We start from the raw sequence: 25,020 nt of genomic DNA, 5'->3' as shown, positions 1-25,020 counted from the left end.
CTTTTGTGCCTAGACTTTATGTTTGATTTCTGTCTTTAAGGGAAGAAGGCTTGAGTGGGAACCCATGAGCAGCAACAACAGCAGTAGGTGAATGACAATTACTGATTTGTGATGATATCCATAGACTTTGTTTTGAATCATTTTTACTCCTTTCATATATTTTCATCTTTTCCTAAAAAATAAATGGGCATTTCTTTGATAATTACTGTGGTATGTTAACTTTTTTTGTTTCATCCACAGCACCTAGTAGAGTGACAGATTCCAACTGACAGTTGGCTAAGGCTTCTTTAGCTTAATACATACTCAAGCACTTAATTATCATTTGGGGGGAAAAAGGAAAAAGGCTTGCATAACAATTTTTATCACATAGAGATATGCAGCCAAGAGTAAATTAAGAAGGCCTGGCTCTCTCCATGTGTAAGAGCAGGGACGGCAAAGCCTGGATATATATTGGCTACTAATTGTTTCTGCCCATAGACAGAGCATCTCTTAAATGCCTTTTCCCTTCTCTTGATTTTCATGAGAAATCATGGCCTTGGGGACAAGGATGTCATTAGAGGTATTTGCTGATACTACTTCCTCTTTCTGAGTACATGATAGGATTTCACTTTTTCACATGGCCTTGTGGCTTGTTTGCACCAATCAAATGTGAGCAGAAGTGGTATGTATCTTTTCTAGGGGGAAATCTTTAAAAGCTGGTATCAGATTCACCATATTCTATTTTCTCTGCCTTGATGCCAGTGATGATATTAAGATGATGGCTCCATCAATCTGTCCATGAGTAAAAATGACAGGGAGTAAAGCTTTCCAGTGACCCAAGATGGGCAGGAGATCGAGATGGGCAGGAGAACCGTACTATTCCTCAGGTTCCATTTGCCATTTGAAGATACTGAGATTTGGGGCATGACCTTGACCTGCTTGATTTTACAGGGGCCAATCACCTGAAGTGGTCATTTTCCTCCTATCTCAACAAGAGGGTCTGAGCTGGCTAAAACAGTTAGAAAGTGGATGCAGCTAGGAAAAAAATAGATATTATTTTAGTGAGAATAAGACTATGCCATGCTTTACAATTCTCAAAAGCATTTTTGCATAGATTATTTCATTTCTTCTCCCTTGTGATCTTGGGAAGTGGTCAGGTCTCTACCTCTCCCTTCCAGACCAACATTCCTTGGTCAGTTGGCTGTTCTCACTGCCCATCCCATTTCTAATGTGCCCCTAATTTAGCACTTAGTACAGTATACTACAATTTTAAAATATGATCTGTCCTCCTAGGCAACTGTGTCCTGTTCAATTTTGTATACCTTCTTTCCAACCAACATCCATGCTCCACTGTTTCATACTCATATCAAGTGCTTCATAAATGCTCATTTGAAGAAGCTGAGAAGTTAAGTGGCAAATCCTAGGTTACAAGTAGCAATTAGTATTCAAATCTAAGACTTCCGACTCAACGTTCTAGTGACAACTATCATTTACTGAGCACGGAGAAAGAGAAAGCAGCTGTGACATCTGGGTACTGTCCTTGATGTTGCTATGAGCTCGTCGGGACCACATTCTGTGGACTAAAAACAATTTCACAGAATAACATCAGACAAAGCCATTCTATGACCATGATCAAGACAAAAACAAGACCACTCCACAGTCTTGTCTGAACACAGATCAGGAACATTTTTGAAACCACAAAAATGACCAAAAATGTCTACTACAAGCTGCTTCTTTATCAGTAATGGCTTTAACCTCCATCTAGCGTTCACTCCTTCTTACTAAGAATTAAGATACCCAATCATAGAATTACCCCCACTTCCTGACAGCATCCAATACAGTGCCTGGCCTTGCTTTCTTGAATGCTTCCCACAATTGCATAAACCCAAATCCGGTAACAAATTCTAACGCCTCTACTGAGATACCCCATTGTTCCTCACGTATGCATTCCCCCTCCTCACCAAAACTAATAAATCCAACTTCGGGTGTGTTGCTGGTAGGCTTGTTGGAAGGCATGTACAGTCCCGCCTTTGCTCCAGGGCTACGGTGTACACACACATGTTGAGGGTTTCATTAGAAACCCTCATTAGGTGTGGGATTGTGACGTCCACTTGACAAAGAAATGGAGGATCATAGAGATGAAATAATTTGCCCCAGGTCACACTCCCAGGAAGAGCCAGAGACCACAAATCAGGCCCTTTGCCAGGAGCACTCTCTTTCCCGCACCCTCCACGGGAGCTCCCTACTCTGTCCCCATCTTCTGCGTTCCTTAGGGCACTTGCCCTGTGACCCGGATGCTACGGGGAGCTGCATCCCAAATATGTTCCTTTTGCAACTGATCTCCTGTGTGCTTCTGTGAAAAACGATATCCGGGCCCAGAAATGTTTTCTCACTGCAGAGCCCTGGCGCCGGCCCACGGAGCTGCCCAGCAGCCGGGAGCCGGCAACCCGGCAACCCTGCAATGTGGGATCAACCTGGGCCTCTGGGGGCGGGCTCACGAGAGTGACGTCAAGCGGACCAATCCCTGCGAGGTCGCCGGCCACGGGGCCCAATGGCAGGAGAGCCTGGCAGGACAGTGAGAGCAACGCCGGCGGCAACGCCCGCACCCCAGCGGCATTACCTTCTCCGCGGGCGGTGGTGCTCGGCGGGCAGGGGCCAGTGTCGCCCGAGCACCGGACGGGCCGCGGACCCACAGACCCACCCACCGACCCCCGGACAGACTGCCGACCGCGCAAGGAGTAGCCGCCCGTTGTGCCGGCAACTCCCGCAGCTCCCTGGGACCGAGTCCGCAGGGCCGCCGAGGAGCCGAGCGAGGGCTGCGCAGCGAACTGTCGCCGTCGTGACTCTGGACGCAGGAGTGGTTTGCTTTAAAATGAGAGCTTGAGTTTCCCCGACAGGTGCATTTGGTCGAATTCAACGGAAATTCCCCTCCCCGTCGCAGCGCGGCGGTGCAGACCCGGCCCCCGACCCAGACGGCGGCCAGTGTCCCCAGCAGCATTTGCTGCTGGGCACGTGCCCAGGAAGCGCAGGGCACCCCCGCCCCCAAAGAGAAGACAGCCCCCAGAGATTCCGGGCCCCGAAAATGATCGGACCCGCGCCTAGCCTGGCAGGAAGACTGTAACCGTGGGGTGAGTTTAAACGAGAAAAAAAAAATCCCTTTACGATTGGGAGCTGCTTTTTGAAGGCCTCCTTCCTGTCCTATTAACAAGCAGCAAAATAACAATAACAAACAATTGCGCAACTGTCCTGTTCTCAGAGGAACCTCACTGTTTCCCTTTTGAAAACCGGTTGGCAGTATACAAGGTGGGGACTGTAGTGAGATTATTCCAAATGAAAATGGGTGACAACTTATAAAACTATTTTAAGGCGGCGTGAGTCCTAAAAGGTCATAATTCTTAAAAATAGAAGTACGACAGTCTCGGGTTTACTGCGTACCCTATTCCAAAGTAAAAATTAATGTCTTAGGAAGTGCTTACTGCTTTCTGTTCCCTAGTTTGCCTGTTTACTCCACAAAATTCCTCTAACTTCCCCGTTCTTTTTCATAGAATTCAGCTACCTACCCAGGCAATATGAAGATTTTCTTTGTAGAACCTGCCATTTGCCTTAGTGCATTTGCTATGACTTTGGCTACCCCACTGACAACCCAGTATGTGTATAGGAGAATATGGGAAGAAACGAGCAACTACAGTTTTGTATCTGATAGCAATACTTCTGAGTGTGGAAAAAACAAAAGCAGCCCCATTTTTGCATTCCAGGAGGTAAGAAATTAAAATATCCCTAAAATGTAATAAAAGGGGAATGTATAATGGGGTTTTCAATGAAAGAGGGCCTTGCACTCATCATCCGTTGATCCCTCAAGGGTCACCTTAAAACTCTTAAATCCCAAATCAAGAGCCTTTATTCAGTTCTCCTGTTTGAAGTTTCCTGACACCTCTAATCTGCTTCTTCTAAGTAAAACCCCCTTCTTTTTCTGTGACACTGGCTGTTCTCTTTTCTGAGAAAATTTCAGCCTAATCTCATCTCCTGAGTGGCTGTGTCCTTCCTCCTTCCCACACAAAAGCCTGAAGGTTTGACCAAGGCCAGCTGGAATGAGTACTGGGTGACCTCAGTGGGGTCAAACAGGGTGCTCCTGCCTTTCCCTTCCCTCCCCTCTGGCCTTACCCATCCCCCCTTCTACGGCATGTACATGACCCAGTTTTCAATGACCCCCAGAACGTAGCCCATCACTGAACACGATGGGCCCCGGGGTCCGTCATCGGCTGATGGAGAAGCAGTGTGTCATTCCTCATTTGCTGTTCTCAGATCAGCTCTGACTCTCAAATGTTGAGGAGCTACTGTGTGAGCTTACGTGTGGAGGAGAGCACTCACTTTGGTGCTGAGGGCACTGAAAATGTTTAGCCAGATATTACAGATTACTTCTGCCTCTCCAGCCTCCTCCCCCAATTTTTTGTTTAAAAGAGGAGGTACATCGCCATTCTCCTGCTCCCTCAGTTTTGTTTTGTTTTTTTAAATCAAAGTCTGCCAATGTCCAGATGCAAAGGAGATGCATTCAGATTTGGAATTTTTCCCCCCAGAAAGCCTTAAAAACAGACCACACTTAGAAACATTGACCTATTTCCCTAGAGGATGTTTAGTGATGGCAAAAGAGTGGGACTGCCTCCCCAAAGGACAAGAAGAGTTTAAGGGAATTCGAATCACCTGCTGGCTGGCTCTAAGATTTTTCTCCTCAGTAGAAGAGAATTCAGGTGTGACTGGAAGATGAGTCTGAGGCCTGGAAGAAATGGCAAAGGGCCGAGAAGGAAGGCTCTAGCATTTCTGGAGATGTTCCCCGAGGTGTCAGGTATAACCTTGCTAGGCTGAGGCCTGGCTGTTTGGCACAGCTTCTGCTGTTCCTCATTTTCTCATTTCCATGGGAGAAATTTTCTTGGAACTGATAATTACTGGGAACCCATACAGACATCAAGGTTCCAGCCTAAAGTGAGGTCATAAAAATAGAAGGGCCAAGGGTCTCACCTTGTGGTTTTGTCTCCTGATTTCAAGAATGTTTCCTTCTATATATATATGTCATTCCCAGGGAGTGAAAAGGCTCATCAGTTTCTATATTGGATTCTGTGCTTTCCTTTACCAGACACCTGGGAGCAATGGGAGGGACAGAGGGAAAGAGGACTTGAATGTCTGGAAAAATCTGCTGCCCTTGCCCTCCTAGAGTAAAGGGAGACAGGCTGTGGTTCAGTCACCTTGGTGGCCTCTATGACTGTGCAGGTGATGACTGTTGGCCCCTCTGGCCTTACCTAGTTGCTGAGATCCCCCCACTGCCCAGAGCAGTGGTCTCATTTTGAAGATTTTTGCCGAATGTTTAAGTTGATTGTTGTTTCATTGTTTTTTAATTAGATTAATATTTAAGAGGACATACTGCCCTAGATCCCTTCCCTTAAAGTTGGTGCTCTAGAGCTACAGGTGCTTTTTCTCAGATTGGGGAGCTAGAAAGCACCTCTGTCTCCACCCATAACCAAGACAGGTCAGGTGGGCCACTCACCTTTAGCTCCTTAGGAAGGAGGAACACTTTTGCTTCCCAGGAGGCACCACCATCACCTTCAGCACTTCCCTCTGGCCCCTCTTCTGGACACTGTTCCTGCTCAGTATAAGAATATTCTCTTACCTGGGGCACCTGGGTGACTTAGTCGGTTAAGCATCTGCCTTCGGCTCAGGTCCTGGGATCAAGTCTCACATCAGGCTCCCTGCTCAGCGGGGAGTCTGCTTCTCCCTCTCCCTCTGCCCCCCACTTGTGTTCTCTCTCTCTCTCTCAAATAAATAAATAAAATCTTAAAAAAAGAAAGAATATCCTTTTACCTTTAAATCCAAGGACAAATGTTGCCTGTTTTATGAGCTTCCTTCTCAATTCCCAGCTCTGCTTGGTGGGTGCTGACCACTTGCTGACTAAAAGAAGTTTAGGAGTTTGAGAACTGTTCTTATAACCCTAAAAACAAAATTTCATAGCACAGGGTCAGTCCCTAATAAAATAAATAAATGATTTTTTTTTTTCAGTTCAGGTTTTTCTTTCCCACTCCCCCAAAAGACCAGTTACTTATAAGAAAAGTACATAACACAATAATGTATTGAACTTCTTACCGTTATACCATATTTATTTATCCTTCTATAAAACAAATACACACATGGACACATGTATTGGATGCAAGATAATATGAATTTCAGGGTTCAGATATAAGAATAAACTGAGCTGTTTGACTTACACTTACCATTTTGAAAGTCTATATGAATAAAAGTCTTATTTTTCAAATCCACTGGGATTAATATGTATATCCATATAAATAAATATTGATCTAACCTATTTTTCAAATCTTTGAGTTTGACTATAAGGTACACCCACATACTTCTCTTGGGCAAGATTAGTCTCTAAAGGACGTCTTAACAAAATGGCAAGGCTGTGGGAAGGAAGGTCTTGGCTGAGGGAGAAGAGGTAGGGAATTCTAGGCATGTTTGTTGACTTTTGCAGAGGAAGGAATTTTTAAGCCCCTTGTCACCCCCTCCTTCCCACCCATTACTTCCCAGGTTAACTGACTGGTTTTGAGGTATTAAATTGGCCATTGTGGTCTGTTCTCTTCAGGTACTTTCAAGATAGGGATGCTGCTATTTGAGGGGACAAGTTGGCATTAACCAGATCACGAAGTTGTTCTTATTCAGTAATTTATTTATAAACCTTTTAATAACTAACACAATCCCTTATTACCAGCAGATAGAGAATATTTTCTGCTCAATTGTAATTATACATTTTAGCCTATGAAATTGTGACTTTTTAAAAATTGATACTCCTTTCCTTAAGTTATATCTCTCTCTACATTGTCATTCTGTTCAAACTTGCACAGGGAATAGCACTTTTTACTCTGATTTCTCCCATCTCCTTATCTAATATATAATTATCATTCTCCAGAGTTTAAAAGGTATAGGTTGCAGATGAGGAGAGTAGTCTGTGTAAAAGGCTGGGTTAGGAATGACAGTAGACAGAAGACAGGATGTGGGGGAGGGGTGGAAATGGGAGGAGGAATCTCAAACTGGAACATCTTGTTGAGAAGTTGATTAAAAGATAATTGTTTCATTTACTTCTTTATTCAGTAAATATTTACTTGATGGCTTTTATATCCCTAGAGATACAGAGATGTGCTCAGGAAGCCTGACCTAGTAAAAATGAAAACAGCCGAAGTTGATTAAGCACTAATCCGTAATAGGATCTGTGCGGTCTGCCTTATATTGACATACTGACTTTAAATGCAACTCTCACGACAGCCTGCATGATAGGGACTCGGGTTACCCCCTCTTGTCAGATGAAGCTATAGGGATAAATGATTTGGTGAGGATCACACGCAGCTAGCAAATTACGAGGCCCATTTTACTTGCTTATTCATCCATGCAACCAGGCGCGGATGAATATCTAGGGCGGGCCCTTTAGCACTGTTGTTGGAACTGGTGATAACCATGGTGAAGACAGGGTTCCAGCCCTTTTGGAGCTTATGCTGTAGTGGAGAGGGCACGCCTGAGCAGTTCAATGAAAGGAACCCGTCCTGTCGAGGGGTGGCAAGTATCTAAAGAAAATACAGCCAGACAAGCTCATAGAGCGCCGGGTGAGGATTAGTGGGGTTGCTTTGGATTGTGTGATGAGTCACAGAAGCCTTCTGAGGAGGTGGCATTTGAATTGAGGAAGTGAGCTGCAGGAGGGAGGCAGAGGGAATAGCAAGTACAAAGGCGAATGAGCACAGAGTGTTTGAGGAATGGCTTGCAGCTGAGGGGAGTGAGGAAGTGGACATGAAATCAGAGAAGTCATGATGTCTGACCACCCATGCCATGGCAAGGAATTCGGATTTATTCCAGCGTAAGGAAAGCCACTGGGGGATTTTTTTTTTTAAGTATTTATTTATTTGAGAGAGAGAGCGCAAGAGATTGAGAGAACGAGTGGGGGAGGGACAGAGGGAGAAGCAGACTCCCCCCAGAGCAGGGAGCTTGACGAACGGACATGGGACTGATCCTAGGACTGTGGGATCATGACCTGAGCCGAAGGCAGGTAGATGCTTAACCGACTGAGCCACCCAGGCACCCGCCACTGAGGGATTTTGAGCAGAGGAGTGACGTGAGCTGATTGTTTTTAAAGATCACTCTAACTGCTGTGTAAAGAACGGACTACATTATGGGGCACTTGGGTGGCTCAGTTGGTTAAGCGACTGCCTTCAGCTCAGGTCATGATCCTGGAGTCCCGGGATCGAGTCCCGCATAGGGCGCCCTGCTCAGCAGGGAGTCTGCTTCTCCCTCTGACCCTCCCCCCTCTCATGCTCTCTCTCTGTCTCATTCTTTCTCTCTCAAATATATAAATCAATTAAATCTTAAAAAAAAAAAAAGAACTGACTACATCTGAATCTAGATTGATCTGACTCCAGAGCTCTTAATCATTACACCAAAGAATGTAGCTGGGGAATGATAATTGCCATATGAGAAGTTTCAATAGAAGGAGAGATTACATCTGTTTGGGCATTTCAGGGAAATCCAAGTGGGACTTGACTATGGACTGTGCCTGTAACATAGAGTATTGGAGGGGGAGTGAGTGGAGATAATGCAGAAGAGTGGGGTTGGACCGCATCTCGGTGGCCTTACACAACAGACTAGGAGTGTGAGCTTTCTCTAGCAGACAGTGGGCTGAGCAGGTGAGAGACATGCTGCTAGTGTGTTTTGGTAAGATGCTGCCACCATTCGCGTGTATGATCTGCAAAGTAAGGGGGCTGGCATCATAGACTGCATTGAGGAGACAGCCAGCTAGATGCCAGGGCAGTTGAGGTGAAAACTCTGAGCCCTGTCCTTCCAGGGGCAGCTCAGGGACTATAAAGAGGTAAAGGATGCGAGAAGCACTAGGTGTTGGTGGGCATGGATGAAGGGAAAGGCTAGAAACAAAGATGACTGAAGGTTTGAGTCTGAGGGACTAGAACATTTCCTGATAACCTGAAATTGCTTGCATTATTTGAATATATAAAAATAAACACAGGCTCACTCTTTAAAAAAATTAATTTCAGAAATTGATATTTTTGTGGTTCATCAGTTGTTTTAGGGTCTTCCTAAATATTACATGAATCTATTTTTAAAAATGAGTTTAGTAATCCCTAGTATAAAAATGACACATACTCTTTATATAAAATTTGGAAAATACAGAGAGAAGTGGCAAACAGAAAATGCTTTTAAATCACCCAAAATTCTTCCCATCAAATAACTAGCGTAATGGTTGTAACATCTTCCAGTCTGTGTGTGTACCTGGTGATTATGGTCCTCCGGGGAGCTGGGTTTATCTTACTCCTCAGTTCATGGCATGCTACCATCTTTAGTCAGTGCAAAGCTGCTCTTTGGGTTTTATCTTATTTTTTAGTAAGTAAAGAAATAGATTAGAAGAAACTTATTTGTGGAGACACATGTGAACAAAGCAACTGAGTGCTTCCTAAATAAAGGCCTATCAAATATGACATTTACATGTGACACTCATTCCCCTTTAAGTAGACAGAAAGATCTATCACAGGAAAGGGTATTGCTCTTGCTTTACAACAGTGGGCATGATCTCAGTGCTAAACTGTTGATAGAAGAAAGAAAAATCATTATATGACCAGTCCCAGATGTCTTGGGGTCTGTGGATCTTCTATATAAGACACACATGCACCAATACACAATTGTCTGTTTATGAGTTCAAGTCCCCACCACGGTACTTGCATATTATGCCTGAGCTTCAATTACTATATTGCCTCTTGATACTTGCTTTATGAACTGGAAGAAGATTCAGGCTGTATCAAACCCATGCACCAGAGATTCCTTGTTGGTGACCTACTGGAAATGTAAAGAAAAGTATGCATCGTGATTATTTCTGTGCATGTTGTCTATATCTCTGTAAACACATTGTCTTCTTTTTGTCTCTTTGCAGGAAGTTCAGAAGAAAGTGTCTCTTTTCAATCTGCAGATGGACATAAGTGGGTTAATTCCTGGTCTGGTGTCTACATTCATACTTCTATCTCATAGTGATCATCGAGGACGAAAATTCCCTTTGATTTTGTCTTCTGTTGGTGCTCTTGCAACCAGTATTTGGCTCTGTTTGCTTTCCTATTTTGCTTTTCCATTCCAGCTTTTGATTGCATCTACCTTCATCGGTGCACTTTGTGGCAATTCCACCACATTTTTAGGAGCCTGTTTTGCCTACATAGTTGATCAATGTACAGAACAGAAACAAAGAACAATTCGAATAGCTATAATCGACTTCATACTTGGACTTGTCACTGGATTAACAGGACTGTCTTCTGGCTATTTTATCAGAGAATTAGGTTTTGTGTGGTCTTTTTTAATTATTGCTATGGCTCTTACTGTTAATTTGATTTATATTTCATTTTTTCTTGGTGATTCAGTGAAAGAATCTTCATCTCAGAATGTTTCCATGTCATGTAGTGAAGGCTTTAAAAACCTGTTGTACCGAACTTCCATGCTTTTTAAAAATGCTTCTGGTAAGCGACGGTATTATCTCTGTTTGTTACTTTTTACAATGATCACTTACTTTTTTGTGATAGTTGGCGTTTCCCCCATCTTTATCCTTTATGAATTGGATTCACCACTCTGCTGGAATGAAGTTTTTATAGGTTATGGATCAGCTCTGGGTAGCGTCACCTTTTTTAGTAGTTTCCTAGGAATATGGCTTTTTTCTTACTGTATGGAAGACATTTATATGGCCTTCATTGGAATCTCTACCACCATGGCAGGAATGGTTATGACTGCTTTTGCCAAAACAACATTGATGATGTTTTTAGGTAAGTTACAAATGTAGCCTTAGAACTAACCATGTATTTATGTTTATATCAAATGAATTTAGTCTGTTGGGTGATAAACTTTTAACATACAATTCTCTATTTAATGCATTCTAGTTCAAGTAAGGCACTTTGTTAAAAGCCAGTTTGCCAGAAACTGAAAGCCAATCTACTTTAAAAAAAGCAATTCACTGAATAACCACAGTTTTCCAAATTTGCATACTTGACAAAAAATTGTTTTGAGGAACATTCTTCTTGTGAGTCAATTCTTCAAAACAACTTTTACCAACTTGCATATTTCTTAAATGCTGAAGGCTGGGGCACTGGGCACTGGGGTGGTTCAGTCGGTTGAGCATCCAATTCCTGGTTTTGGCTTAGGTCATGATCTCAGGGTCATGAGATGGAGCCCCACTCAGGCTCCCTCCTCAGCAGGGAGTCTGCTTGAGATTCTCTCTTTGCCTCTCCCTCTGCCCCATAAATGTGCTGCTAAGAAGGCTACTTTCCATAAAAATTTTAAAGAGCATTATATAAAGTAGACTCAAAAGATTTATAAAATTCATATTTATTGAATATATTCAAAAAGAAAATTCTTTAAGATAGGCTTTTGCAAATTGGTCATTTCATTAATTGGCTTTTGATAAATTACTTTTTGCCAAACTAGACTGCTTCCTTAACTACCTACCCCATAAGTGGATTCAGTAGGGCTTGAGTGAGATGCTGCCTTTGAAAGAGCTAAGGGATCTGTAAAGTGGGACCTTGAGAAGGGTCTAATTTCATCTTTTTTACAAAGGCACTGTCAACCTCTTGCTCCCTTGCAGGGAAGCAGGATGACCAAATAGAATTGGGCTTAATGTCCATCTGTAGTACCAGGTGATCTTGGGCAAGTTACTTAACGACTCTGGGCCCTCATTTACTCATCCGTAAAATGGGCACAGTAGCACCGAATTCACTGGGTTATAATGAATATTAGAAGAAATCACTGTAAAGCACTTAGCACAATGCCTCGTATTCAGTAAATGTCAGTTCTCCCTGTCTCCCTTAGAGTTGCCAAGGCCAAGTAAGTTAATATATGTGAAATCACACTGAAAACTTTAGAGTCATCTGCAAAAATAATATATTGCTATTTTATCGTATATAACTAGAAATGCTACTATTAGGGGTCCATAATTTAAGAGGAGAGGCAATCTGTGTTCATGAAATTATTCCACACAAAGATGAAGAAGCATAAAGATAAAGAACCAATTTATCAATACGTGCATCAATATGATAAAAGAATGCAGACACTAAGAATGCCAAATCTGAAAAAGCAAAAACAGAAAACAAATGTGGAAAGCTAAGTCACACCTTGCTAAATGAGAGGTTTCTACAATAATCAGGGAAATAGCAGATCAGTCCCAACTGGCAGAATATATAGATCTGGACCTCAAACCTCCCTGAACTCTTGTTCTTAGCACTGTAGAATAAGAGGGCAAACGAACCTTGAACTGGCCTGTCTGCAGTGTATCTGTGTATTCATTAAACAGAAGTCTATAATTAATTACTTCAGTCCTTAGGTGCAATGATAGGATGCTTAGAGAGAAAACATTTCACATCAAAAATTGCCCATTGGTTTTCTGATTTAGCCCATGATTTCCCACCATTTCTCTTACAGTCAGGCTGCCGTTCCTTTTCACTATTGTGCCACTCTCTGTTCTACGCTCCATGGTATCCAAAGTGGTTCGTTCTACTGAACAAGGTGAGTTTAATTTGCTGAAGGGAAATAATGAATCTACAATCTGTATCAACTCAAATCTATGTACGACCAATGTTTGATTCTTCAGAATATTCTACAACCGTTTTTCTGCTCAGAACTCCCTTTTGAGTTAAGTGGTAAGTTCTGTGTTCAGAAGAGGCTTATATTCAGGCAGGGGTGCCCCTGCCCAAGGTCTCCTGCTTTAGAAGCTTGCTCTGGCCAGACCCCACCCCAAGAGGAGAGCAGTGCTCAGAGCTAGGCAGATGCCCACTGGGAGCCCACCACACCTACCCCTTCTAGACTACACTCTGGTTACCTGGACCCCCGTAATTCCCCACCAGACAGCTCTGGGTTCACATCCATGTGTGCCTGGATGGTAGTCTTCCTCAGACCCTTTAGCCTGAGGGTGGACTGTGACCCCAGTGTGCTGTCCTCTAGATCAAAGGGGTAGCCAAGCCATGACTCTTTATAGGAGATCTGGCCCAACCTTAGAATTGCAGAGTGGGGTGTCTACAGCCATGTGTAAATGATCCTTTCTGAGCAGGATGGAGCAAGAGGTAGAACACAACATGGGTGGGCTGCACCCTACAGCTGGGGACTGAGGGCCAAGGGCTAGCTAGCTCTGCCAGTGCTGTCATTTTCCTACACAGAACTCTAAAAAGTCTGAGAATTCTAAGTTTGTTCCTGACCCTCCGAATCATCGTGACGGTATATAATATAGTATATTTCTCAGAGAGGGGAGACAGAATATATCTTAGTTAAGTTTGTTTATTCGAACTGTAACTTTTAAATACTTAGAATATAATTTATAGGCCTCTCATTGTATTCTTACACTGGACCCCACAAATGTTAGAGCTGGGCCTGAATTAGAGTCCTAGCATAAACAGGATCCCACTCAGCTGGTTCAGTAGAAGGGCAGCAGTATGGGGGGTGGGTTTGATGAAGGCACCCAGAGAAGATGGCCCAGTAAGAAGGGAGCAGAGACAGAACACCACAACCTTTCTCTCCACGTTTATCCCATTGACCAAGCACAACAGAAAGTCAGGCTAGCAAGGAAATCCAAGTCATATGATCCGAAGGGTCAGCCCCCCAAGCACAGAGCAGGATACAGGAGATCAAACAGTTTGAAAGGGAAGGCAAAGAATGACCAATACAGAGGACAAAAAAATTAAATTTCTGGTTGGAACTAGTTACTAGTTAGATATTAGGCATATGGGGTTGTCCTCCTTCCTCCCTGTATCATATGAATACTGTTAGACTTTGAAGCTCTCTTTTGTTTCATGTCTTAGCCTGGTGCAAATATTCATATTAATTATTGATGGATCATTCATAATTATGCTATTGTATTTATGGCAGTTTAGTCAACACTGGGCAAGACTGCATAATTCACTACATTTAAAATATATTTCTTGGTTCTCTTCTACTCATAAGATGCAGCTGTATATGCACACAGCTGTTTATAGATTATGTAATGATGATCAACTGGAAAACCACTTTGGGATATAAAAATGTGTAACTAGAGTATGTAAAATCCTACCTGCTTCCTTGGGTTATGCAACGGTTTCTTAGATATGACACCAAAAGCATGACAACAAAAGAAGAAATAGATAAATTAGAACCTATCCAAATTAAAAACTTTTGTGCTTCAAAGGACACCATCAAGAGAGTGAAAAGACAACCGACAGAATGTGAGAATACATTTGTAAATCAAATGTCTAATAAGGAACTTGGGAGGTGGGTGGGGGGATGGAGGAAATAAGTGGAGGACATTAAGAATACACTTAGCACGATGAGCACTGACTAATATATGGAAGTGTTGAATCACTATATTGTATACCTGAAACTAATATAACACTGTATGTTAACTACACTGGAATTAAAAAAAAAAACCTCAACAACAAAAAGAAAACCCAATTATTTGGCAAAGGATTTGAATAGACTTTTCTCCAAAAAGGTGTACAGATGGCCAATAAGCACATGAAGAAATGTTCAACATCATTAGCCATCAGGGAAATGCAAATCAAAACCACAATGAGACCCACTAGGATGGCTAAAATGAAAAAAGACAGACCAAGATGTGAAGAAATTGGAACCCTCTTACACTGCTGGCTGAACATAAAATGATGCGCCCATTTTGCAAGAACACTTTGGTAGCTCCTCAGAAAGTTAAATAGAGTGATCTTATGACTCAACAATTCCATTCCTAGAAATAGAATGGAATTGAAATCCCAGTAGAAATGAAAACATATACCCACATAAAATCTTATATACAAATGTTCATAGCAGCATTATTTATAATAGCCAAAAAGTATAAAAAAATGGAAATGCCCAGGAACTGGCGAACGGATAGACACATGTATATCTGCCCAATGGAATATTATTTGGCAATAAAAATTAAGTCCTGATGGTACTTGCTACACTGGGGGGGAACCTTGAAAGCATGACCCTAAATGAAAAAAGCCAGACACAAAAGGCCACATACTATCATATAAATATGGTTCCATCTAGATGACATGTTCAGAAAAGGCAAACCCATAGAGACAGAAATCAGAGAAGTGCTGTCCAGGGCTGGTGAGTTTCTTCTGGGAATGGATACAGTTTCTTCTGGGGTGATGGCTGCACAATTCTGTGAACTGTGCAGTTTAAAGGGGTGGGCTTTCAGGTATGTGAATTATATCTCAATAAAGCTGTTCAGCGAAAATAGAAAAATCTACCTGCTTTAACTTGGAACATAGACTTGTCGGGGTGTATAGTTTGTTTCTGTTTATATTTGGTTTAGTTTATTTATAAAATGGCTTTTTAAAAGTCATTTCATACTGTTAAATATAGTGACATTTCAAAGTGTTTTGTTTACTTTTTGGCATTCCATATTCTGAATTGTAACTTCGTGAATCGTGATTCCATTGTTCTAGGATAGGATAATTACTTTGTTTTTAACTGTAAACTACAAAATCCTTTTGGTGATGTCAGAATTTCCATATTAAATATATTCCCATCCTTCATTACTTTTTAAAAATGGGATATTTTTGTGAAAATGTTATACACTTTAAAGTAATCAGAGAACAGAAACACTGCATAATGTCTCACTAGCCTCTCACTATCCCTATTACCTTGAATAAGAGAGGAGACAAAACTAGATTTGGGTAATTATTTTGGAATTTCTGTGCTCCATACAGCTGTGAAGCTCACAGCTAAAGCCACCCCAGATGACCTCTTACCTGATCACTACCTGCATACTCCTTCTGATTACAAATTGGAACAGTGTAAAAACAGACTTGACTTTTGAGGTCTATTGAATTAAAAAAAGTATAGGAAGTAAATTAACCTGCACTTGTTATTTACTCCAGTTTATCTCTGGTAACTATTAAACAAGTTGAACTGCTTGGGGAAGTTAAGCAACAAGCGAACCCTACTTTGTAATAGTATGGCTGTTTATGCCAGACAGACATACCACCTGACCAACTTGCCATCAAGAATGGATTTAAGCCATTGCATAAAAGGACTAGAACAATCCAGTCTGTCTTCCATGGCACTGTGCCTAGCTGTGGCAAGGGATCAGAAATAGAAGAAAATAATAGCTTAGTTAGATAGTGAGGAGTACTTCCAATTAAACTGACTTCATGTCTTATCATAAAACATGGAAGCAGTAGGTCTTTATGCTACTTGCCGATTGATAACTGGGCTCTTGAATTAAGCTTTTATTCATTCATTTGACAAATAAGGATTAAACATATCTACCATGTGCCAGGACAGATAGGCCCTGGGACACAGCAGTAAACAAAGTAGATGTGCACTCGACATGAACAGAGCTTTTGTTTTAGTTAAAAGAAGACATATACGTGAAAATACAATATTCTTCAGAGCTGTTTATGTTTTATGAATATGTGACCTGTCATTCAATGAAGAATGAGAAGCAACGTACGAGAAATACATACTAGGGCAAAAAGCTTAAATAGATAAAAATCAACACACAACACAGTCTACTAGACCAAGACCATGGGAAAAATTAAAACACAGACATGTAAACCATAATCCAGTTATGAAAGGTGACCCTCAAGCTTGCCTTTTCCTTCTTATCAGTCCAATCAAATACAATTATTTACATGATTTGCATTGTTTGTAAGACAAATACATGACCATTTACCATGGAAAGGTAAACTTGGCAAAGTAAGAAGAAGCACAATGGCTTAATGCGAGAGTCTGCAGAAGCTCCATAGGAACGTATACTGGGGACGTCATGGAAAGTGGAAAACTGTCACAGAACTTTGGTGATGCAAAATTTGACGAAGAGGAAGAAAAGTACATCCTGTCTAGAGGTTTAACTGCTTGGTCAATGTGGTCTTGGATTCCAGACAAAACTAAAAATCAGTAGACTTAATGAGCACTTTTCTCTGATCATGAGCTTGGACTAGCCACATAGCCACTTTGTGTTTCTCGAACAATGCTCCAGGGCCTACTGCCCTCTCGCAAACGTGGTGTGGAGCCAGCGTAGCGGACAGCAGCAGGATCCCCACTCACTCAGTCTTGCAAGCCACCTCACAGTGGAGGCAGTTTCAAGCAGGGGAGGCAGAAAAGAATCACTCAACATCAAATCATGGCATAACGAGAGCACAGAGTTACTTAAGAGTCTCATGGAGGAAGCGTGTGGACTGAATTTGTTCACTTTGAAGGGAGGGCTCAAATTCAAACTGCAGAACCCATATGCGATCGTCTTTGTCTGCCGCTGTCACTTTTGCCAGAGCTGAGAAGCAGATGAAAAGGATTGCTTTAACTTTCAAAAGGCCCCCGGGATAGGACCTTTGGTGGAGGGAGCCACTGGCACGTACACATACGGGTGTGTCACAGATGTCCCCAGCTTAGGGACCGAGTGGGAGATAATCTGGAACGACACTGCTAGTTGTGGCTATGTGTGCAGCTGTGCAGGGAGAGGAGACTGTGGATTTCGAATGTGTCAGCTGCTGGAGCCTCTTACCTTTGCCCGACTGACATCCCAACTGTTGTGTTTTCAGCTTCCCTCACATCAGGTCAGGGAGAACTGGTGACCTCAGTTTCTTCACCTGCAAAATGGGTTACTGGCTTCTCAGGGATTTAGAGGCAATAGCTTCTGTTCACCAAGCAGTGCCCCACGTTTGCTTTTTTCAGCGAGGAACAATTTTCTCCCTTTGTTTTGTCTATTGTTTTGTTACTCAGCCATTTCTTTTTCTCCCTGCACACCCTGACCCCAAACAGGCACCTTGTTTGCTTGCATTGCTTTCTTGGAAACACTTGGCGGAGTTGCTGCAGTTTCTACTTTTAATGGAATTTATTCAGCAACCGTTGCTTGGTACCCAGGCTTCACCTTTCTGCTGTCTGCTGTTCTATTACTAATTCCAGCCATCAGTCTATGGTATGTAATTATTTTTAATCATTTTATTAAAGGATAGCTGGATTAAATGAATTCCCTAACCTCACCGGTAAAATTACATAGACTGCTAAAGTTGTTGAAGAAATTCAACTGAGTAACTTTTTTTGTTTTATTTTTGTTTTAGAGAGAGAGCAAGTGGGTGGGGAGGGGCAGAGGGAGAGAGAATCTTAAGCAGGCTCCACGCTCAGCATGGAGCTGGATGTGGGGCTCGATCTCACAACCCTGAGATCATGACCTGAGCCAGAATCAAGAGTTGGATGCTTAACCGACTGAGCCAGCCAGGCGCTCCTCAACTGATCTGATTAAAGATCTAATTGGCTCTAACTAATTGATTCATGAATTAGGCAGCATCCCATCTAACAAGTAGAGGGGAGCTCTGAGGAGCTGTGCTGAGTGGAAGGTTTTCACAGGATGGAGGGTGGATGAAGAAGCAAAAGAGAAGAAATAACTATTTCAGGCAAAGTCACCTTCCCTTAAGGAGAAGGGCAGGGGGTCTTATCAGGTAGATGATCCCATCTTCCTTTGGGGGATGGAGGGGACCCGTGGGGCAGACTCGTTGGTGCTGATCAGAAAACTCTTGCCTGACTAGTGAAGATTCTGTCTCTGGGGAAGGCTGGAACTGCAGTTAAGTTACATATTCAGTCCAGGTTTGATAACTTGGCCTACCTGATGCCATTTTGGGCCTGTGGTTTTCTTTTTAACAAAGTTTTACCTCAGAATGTACTTTTCTCAATAAATTTTAAGATTTTATTTATTTATTTGACACAGAGAGAGAGAGAGAGAGTGTGCACAAGCAGGGGGAGCAGCAGAGGGAGAGAGAGAAGCAGGCTCTCTGCTGAGCAGGGCATCCCATGCAGGGCTCGATCCCAGGACCCTGGGATCATGAGCCAAGCCAAAGGCAGATACTCAACCAACTGAGCCACTCAGGTGCCCCTTTCAATAAGTTTTAGACATGAAGACATCTACTGATAATGTTGAAAACCTAAGAAGAAAGAGACAATGACAAGGCTGACCAAAACTAGGAGAAAGAAAGATTGGGTCAGACTCTGAATAGCTACCCCCTGTCTCTTTAAATATGAACAATTGATTAAATTAGCATCCAAGAATAGATAGATAGATAGATAGATAGATAGATAGATAGATAGATAGATAAAAACTATGATTTCCTAGAGTATAATATCCTCTGAGGATCAGATTATATAAGAAGATAGACTTTAATATGGAGTCTTGGGTTGATGACAAGAGCAAATAGTGAACACTGAATATCAGGAACGTTCTTTCCAGAGAGTTGGCTTATTTAATGATTACTGTTTTAAAGGTAAATACCCAAATAAACACAAAGTACTAAATTCTATTTGTGAATAGTACGTAGAATAAAAAGACCAGAGTCAGACATGTAAGAGAAATATTTATTTCTCCCTTTGCCTTTTGGTTAATGAAAAGTATGATCTAACTAGGTAAGTGTTTGCCAAAATGCCCAAACAGGGTCAACACATTCTATGGGGCCAGCACACTGAGCTGAGGGCGCACTGCCCTTTCTTTGCTGGGCTTTGCCCATTCCACATGGCTAAGAGCATAGCGTGGTGATGGGGATCAGTAGAAGGTGGGGCACAAAAGGCATCTCTGCTTTCTCCTGAGCACTGGGCTGGGGTGGGGTGAGTAAGGGTGAAAAGTACCAATGTACCCAGGCTTTATGTATTCTGCCAAGACTATGAACTCCTTAAAGGACTGCCCTACATTTATTCATGTAGGACCTCAGTACATATTGTCTCTACTGAATTTTGATACCTAGATCTGTGTAAGAGTGTAACAATATTTGCAGTTCCTCTGTAATTTTGATGAAAAGTTATTTTTACTAGATAGCTTTTTAAAAAGAAACCATTCACCTATTGAACTGGCAAAATTAAAAATATACGCTGTGCTAATGAGTACACGATGAGACAATCAATCTTATACGTTGCTGGTAGTAGTATTATTTGGCACTGTCATTTTTGGAAGGCAATTCATAAACATGTATCAAAAGCTTTTTTAAGAAGTTCATAGTATTTGACCCAGTGATTCCTTTTAGAAACATATCCTAAGGGAATGGTCAGTAATGTAAAAAATTTATATACAATTGACCCTTGAACAACAACACAGGTCTGAACTGCATGGATTCACTTAACATGCAGATTTTTTTCAATATATACAGTACTATAATGGATTTTCTCTTATGATTTTCTTAATAACATTTCTCTAGTTTTATTATAAAAATACAGTATTATATATATATAAAACATACCACATATATGTTAATAGACTGCTTTATATTACTGGTAAAGCTCCTGGTCAATAGTAGGCTATTAGTAGTTAAGTTTTTAGGGAGTCAACAGTGATATGAACATTTCCAACTACATGGATGCCCCAACTCCTGCATTGTGCAAGGGTCCACTGGTATAAAGACATTCATTAAGACAAAAAAATTTTTTTAAATGACCAAAATGTCCAACAAGAGAATGATTAAATAAATGATGGTGCATCCATAGCATGAAACATAATGTTAATAAGAATTGGGGAAGGGGGCGCCTGAGTGGCTCAGTCGTTAACTGTCTGCCTTCGGCTCAGGTCATGATCGCAGGGTCCTGGGATTTGAGCCCCCCATGCATGGAGCTCCGCAGGCATGGAGCCCCGCATCAGGCTCCCTGCTCCATGGGAAGCCCGCTCTCCCTCTCACACTACCCCTGCTTGTGTTCCCTCTCTCGCTGTCTCTGTCAAGTAAATAAAATCTTAAAAAAAAAAAAAGAATTGGGGAGTAGATTAATGGGTAATTTTAATTTTATTCTTCATATATTTATACATACCTATTATGAACACATATGTAGCTAGCTAAAAGATAGTTATCCTTTTAATAATGTTTCTAATGTAAATATAGATGGTCTTCTGAGATTTTTTTAACCCTATACTGTTCAATATTTAAAAAAATAAAATTAGGGGGGCCTGGGTGGCTCAGTTGGTTAAGCGACTGCCTTCGGCTCAGGTCATGATTCTGCAGTCCCGGGATCGAGTCCCGCATCAGGCTCCCTGCTCAGCAGGGAGTCTGCTTCTCCCTCTGACCCTCCCCCCTCTCGTGTGCTCTCTCTGTCTCATTCTCTCTCTCAAATAAATAAATAAAATCTTTAAAAAAAATAAAAAAATAAAATAAAATTACATGCAGGGTGCCTGGGTGGCTCAGTCAGTTGGGCGTCTGCCTTTGGCTCAGGTCATGATTTCAGGGTCCTGGGACCGAGCCCTGCCTCAGGATCCCTGCTCCGCGGGGAGTCTCCTTGTCCCTCTGCCCCTCCTGCCCCCTGCTTGTGCTCTCTCTCTCTCAAATAAAGAAAATCTTTAAAATATAATTACATGCTTTTTTTTTTTTAAGATTTTATTTATTTACTTGAGGTGGGGGAAAGTAGAGGGACAGGGAGAGAGAATCCTAAGCAGACTCTGTGCTGAGCACCAAGCCCCAGCGCTGGGCTCCATCTCACCACCCTGAGATCATAACCCTGAGATCACGACCTAAGCCGAAACCAAGAGTCACCCAGGTGCCCCCCATTACTGCTTTTTAAATTCTAGATGTCTTCTTGTCCCAGCTTCAATTATAGGTATTGAACATGAACTTCAGCCATATCTATAGTCACAGCTACTTTTTGTGGACTACAGAATAAACAATGGGACAGATGGACACTGTAGGTACCTGGAAGAGAAAAAAACTGTAGATTTTTTTATTATTTTCAGAAAGCTATGCACAGTGAGTCAGTTGTATTCAAAATGCTACTATATTCCTTCTACATATAATTTGCATAATTTATTGGAAGCCATATAGTCGGGGGAAGATAGAATACAGGTTATTTATTTATGTATTGCCTTCATCACAATTTTAAAATATCTTGTTTGCTTTTGCAGTGTGGTCAAGTGCATCAACTGGAATGAAGGAAGCTATGTACTTCTTACACAAGAGGAATCCAGTGAAGACACTTCAGACAGATGATTAATTGTGATTAAAAAAAAAACAAAAAAACTGAAAGCACATATCATATACTCTGACTTCTGAGGAATGTAAACTAGTTCCATAATCAATATTTCATGAATAATCAATGCTACATGTCCTTTCTTTTAAACTGAACAGTGAGAGAACTAGCTCCTCGCTCTAGCTTCTTACAGTATCATGCACTTTGAGCACTTTATGAATATCATGTGATACATTTCCATAGATAGAAGAACAAATCTCAAAACATTTCCCACTTTTGGATTTAGGACAGAAACCGAAACTTCACAGTATAAACAGGGATTAAGAAACTTGACAAAATCAAAAGCAATAATCCAGTAATCCAATAATCCTAACATACTCCAGTCTCACTGCAACTAAGGAAGGAGAACTAACTCTATACCTAAGTTTCTTCATCTGCAAAATGGGTTTCTGACCTCTTGAAGATTTTGAAGGCCTAACTGTTCAAAATTACGATGAATCATTCACTGATAGGAAAATGATAGAAGTTTCAAATATTTCTAGTACAATAGTACCTCTGCCTGGATAATGCTTTGTTTTATAGAGCCCATCAAGGTGCTATTGACAGTGAAAGCTTTTAATAGATGCAAAAACCTGAAAATGGAATCACTTTAAATGATATATATTTTTACTTTTCCTAATATAATTAGATAGGTAAAACGGGGGATTGGAAAAAAAATACCATAAAAAATTGTTTATAAAGAAATGTAAAAACTGAGTAAGCAGCCAATCAGGAAGTAATATTATAGAGCCAATATTCATTCCTTATTTTTATCAAGGGATAGCCATTTCTTACTGCCTTAAACTCATCCTGAGACCCACCCTGGTCCCTGAAAGCACACTCTTTCATGCCTCCTGTCTTTCTATGCACTGTTCCATTTGCTCTTCTTCCCTCGGGACAATGAAACTTCAGAGTCTCAGCCAAAACACTGCTTCCTCTGTTTAGTCTTGACATTTCTTCCCTACTCCTATACTTCCCCCCACCCCTGCAGGGTGCCCATAGCACTTTCTTTATACTTCCATCCTAGCATTTTCCATTGTCTCATCATGTTTGTTTTCCCTACTTGACAATAAGCACCTTGAGGACAGGGACAATCTTTGATTCCTCATTTTATCCTCAATAAACATTTGTTGAACTAAATACAAAATTTTGTTTTTACTTGTAAAAAGAATTTAAATCTACATATTTAATGCGTTATGAGAGTAACCACTGATATCGATGCCACAGCCATTAAGCCAGCCTTGAAAAATATGCTAGCCTGTACACTTTTTAAATTGGTTTACAGCATTTTTACCGGTACTTCAATATCTTTGATTTTCTAAGTTACCATATGTAATAACGCAAATGCCTTGAAGTACAACTAGATGATTCTTCATAATTTCTTGAACACAGAGTTTTCCATTTGACAGGACTGCTTACAACTTTTTCTGTAGGGTAATCAATGATTGCTGGACTAGCCAAGAGCACTCAATGTAAAATATTGCAAATTTTTATTTCCAAGACTATTCCTTTTAAGTCTATCTAATGTCTTCTGGGCTGGAAGCCCATGTAAGAACTGAGTGATTTCCATATTTATTTATTTTTCTTCCTGTTCAATGCTCTTTCCACACCAAAAAATACTTTATGGTTTACAAAGTGTTCCTCTATATCAACTTATTGTATACTCTCTTAATAACTCTGACAAACTAGATATTCATTTTCCTCATTTTACAGACAAGGAAGTTAGGTCTCAGAGAGACCTGACCATGGTTATTCAACTATCACTAAGCAGTAGCATCACACAGAGATGGTCTTGGCACTGCTGAGATTCTTCATAGCTAAGGTGTACATGTTACAGATTGTAAATCCGATAACAATAACTGTGTAAGGTAAAGTGCACCCCAACAAAACACAGCACTACTGTATCCAACTAAACTGCCTACAATATTGCCTTTTTTTTATGGTTAGACATGATGGTCTATAAAGTCCCTTTCAGTTCAACCTTCCACGATTTTACACTCTTCATCTAAACTGAAGAGAGCACAGATGGTATAATTTCATACAGTTAAGAGATAAATAGATGGTTTTGTATTTGAGCAAAAACTATTTGAGCTGTAGTATATCAGGGCACTGGACTGAGATGGCCCAGAGTAAAAATAGAGCATAAAGGAGTTTAGCCATCTCCAAAATATATATCCTAAGATACGATTAGTAAATGTGATGAAGACTAGAGAAACTTGTAAGCTGATCGGGGTATAGAGTCAAGACAGAAATGAAAAAGAAAAAAATGCTGCCACCTAATCTCCCATAATGTGACCTAATTACCTGAAGGAAGAATTAATGAAATGATTTGTCTCTGTGGAGTCCATTTGAAGGGAACAAAGAGGAAAGTCATGTTCCTTTTTATCCAGCACTGTACAAGGGGGGTTAGATATACCATATCTAATAGAAAGGAATACTCTTATCACTACAGAGGGGATATTTCTATGAGGCTAGACTATTCAATAGGATTATTTATACCCTGCATTGCACAGCCTCAAGAAATCCCTTTTCTCTTAAGGAATCAAACCCATTTACAATTGCACCAAAAACCATAAGATAACTAGGAATAAACCTAACCAAAGAGCTAAGGGATCTGTACTCTAAAAACTACAGAACAGTTATGAAAGAAATTGAGAAAGACACAGAGAAATGGAAAAACATTACATGCTCCTGGATTGGAAGAAGAAATATTGTTAAAATGTCTATGCTACCTAGAGCAATCTATACATTCAATGCAATCCCTATCAAAATACCATAGACATTTTTCAGAGCTGGAACAAATAATCCTAAAATTTATATGGAACCAGGAAAAACCCTGAATAGCCAGAGGAATGTTGAAAAAGAAAACCAAAGCTGGCGGCACCACAATTCCAGACTTCCAGCTCTATTACAAAGCTGTAATCATCAAGACAGTATGGTACTGGCACAAAAACACACACAGATCAATGGAACAGAATAGAAAACCCAGAAATGGACCCTCAACTCTATGGTCAAATAATCTTTGACAAAACAGGAAAGAATATCCAATGG

At 41.2% G+C, this 25,020-nt stretch overlaps 1 protein-coding gene across 3 annotated transcripts; it reads left to right on the top strand.

The window, feature by feature from the left end:
* Nucleotides 1-2,553: 2,553 nt before the first annotated feature.
* SLC46A3 (solute carrier family 46 member 3) lies at nucleotides 2,554-23,644 on the top strand. 3 transcript variants are annotated; one of them, XM_081814783.1, is made up of 7 exons: nucleotides 2,555-3,107; nucleotides 3,525-3,737; nucleotides 9,941-9,986; nucleotides 10,575-10,811; nucleotides 12,460-12,543; nucleotides 17,770-17,926; nucleotides 21,866-23,644. In XM_081814783.1, the coding sequence occupies exons 2-7, from the start codon at nucleotides 3,549-3,551 to the stop codon at nucleotides 21,948-21,950; spliced, it is 798 nt and encodes a 265-aa protein (XP_081670909.1). In that variant the 5' UTR covers nucleotides 2,555-3,107; nucleotides 3,525-3,548; the 3' UTR covers nucleotides 21,951-23,644. The 3 variants fall into 3 exon arrangements, with proteins under 3 accessions (XP_006748864.1, XP_081670909.1, XP_081670908.1); XM_006748801.3 differs by having other exon boundaries at nucleotides 2,554-3,107; nucleotides 9,941-10,811; XM_081814782.1 differs by lacking the exon at nucleotides 3,525-3,737 and having other exon boundaries at nucleotides 2,557-3,107; nucleotides 9,941-10,811.
* The last annotated feature ends 1,376 nt before the right edge of the window (nucleotides 23,645-25,020 follow it).

Source organism: Leptonychotes weddellii, chromosome 3, assembly GCF_054177405.1.
Source record: "Leptonychotes weddellii isolate Sample4059 chromosome 3, ASM5417740v2, whole genome shotgun sequence".
Classification (NCBI taxonomy): domain Eukaryota; kingdom Metazoa; phylum Chordata; class Mammalia; order Carnivora; family Phocidae; genus Leptonychotes; species Leptonychotes weddellii.
Note: the sequence above shows the minus strand (reverse complement) of the source record. Positions and strands in the feature narration are given on the sequence as shown.

What these genes read in the sequence shown, in the direction of transcription:
- SLC46A3 (XM_006748801.3), top strand. Translation starts at nt 3,549, where the DNA reads ATGAAGATTTTCTTTGTAGAACCTGCCATTTGCCTTAGTGCATTTGCT. An exon ending in AACATTGATGATGTTTTTAG is followed by an intron (nt 10,812 to 12,459) that starts GTAAGTTACAAA and finishes TTTCTCTTACAG; the next exon opens with TCAGGCTGCCGTTCCTTTTC. An exon ending in ATTCCAGCCATCAGTCTATG is followed by an intron (nt 17,927 to 21,865) that starts GTATGTAATTAT and finishes TTGCTTTTGCAG; the next exon opens with TGTGGTCAAGTGCATCAACT.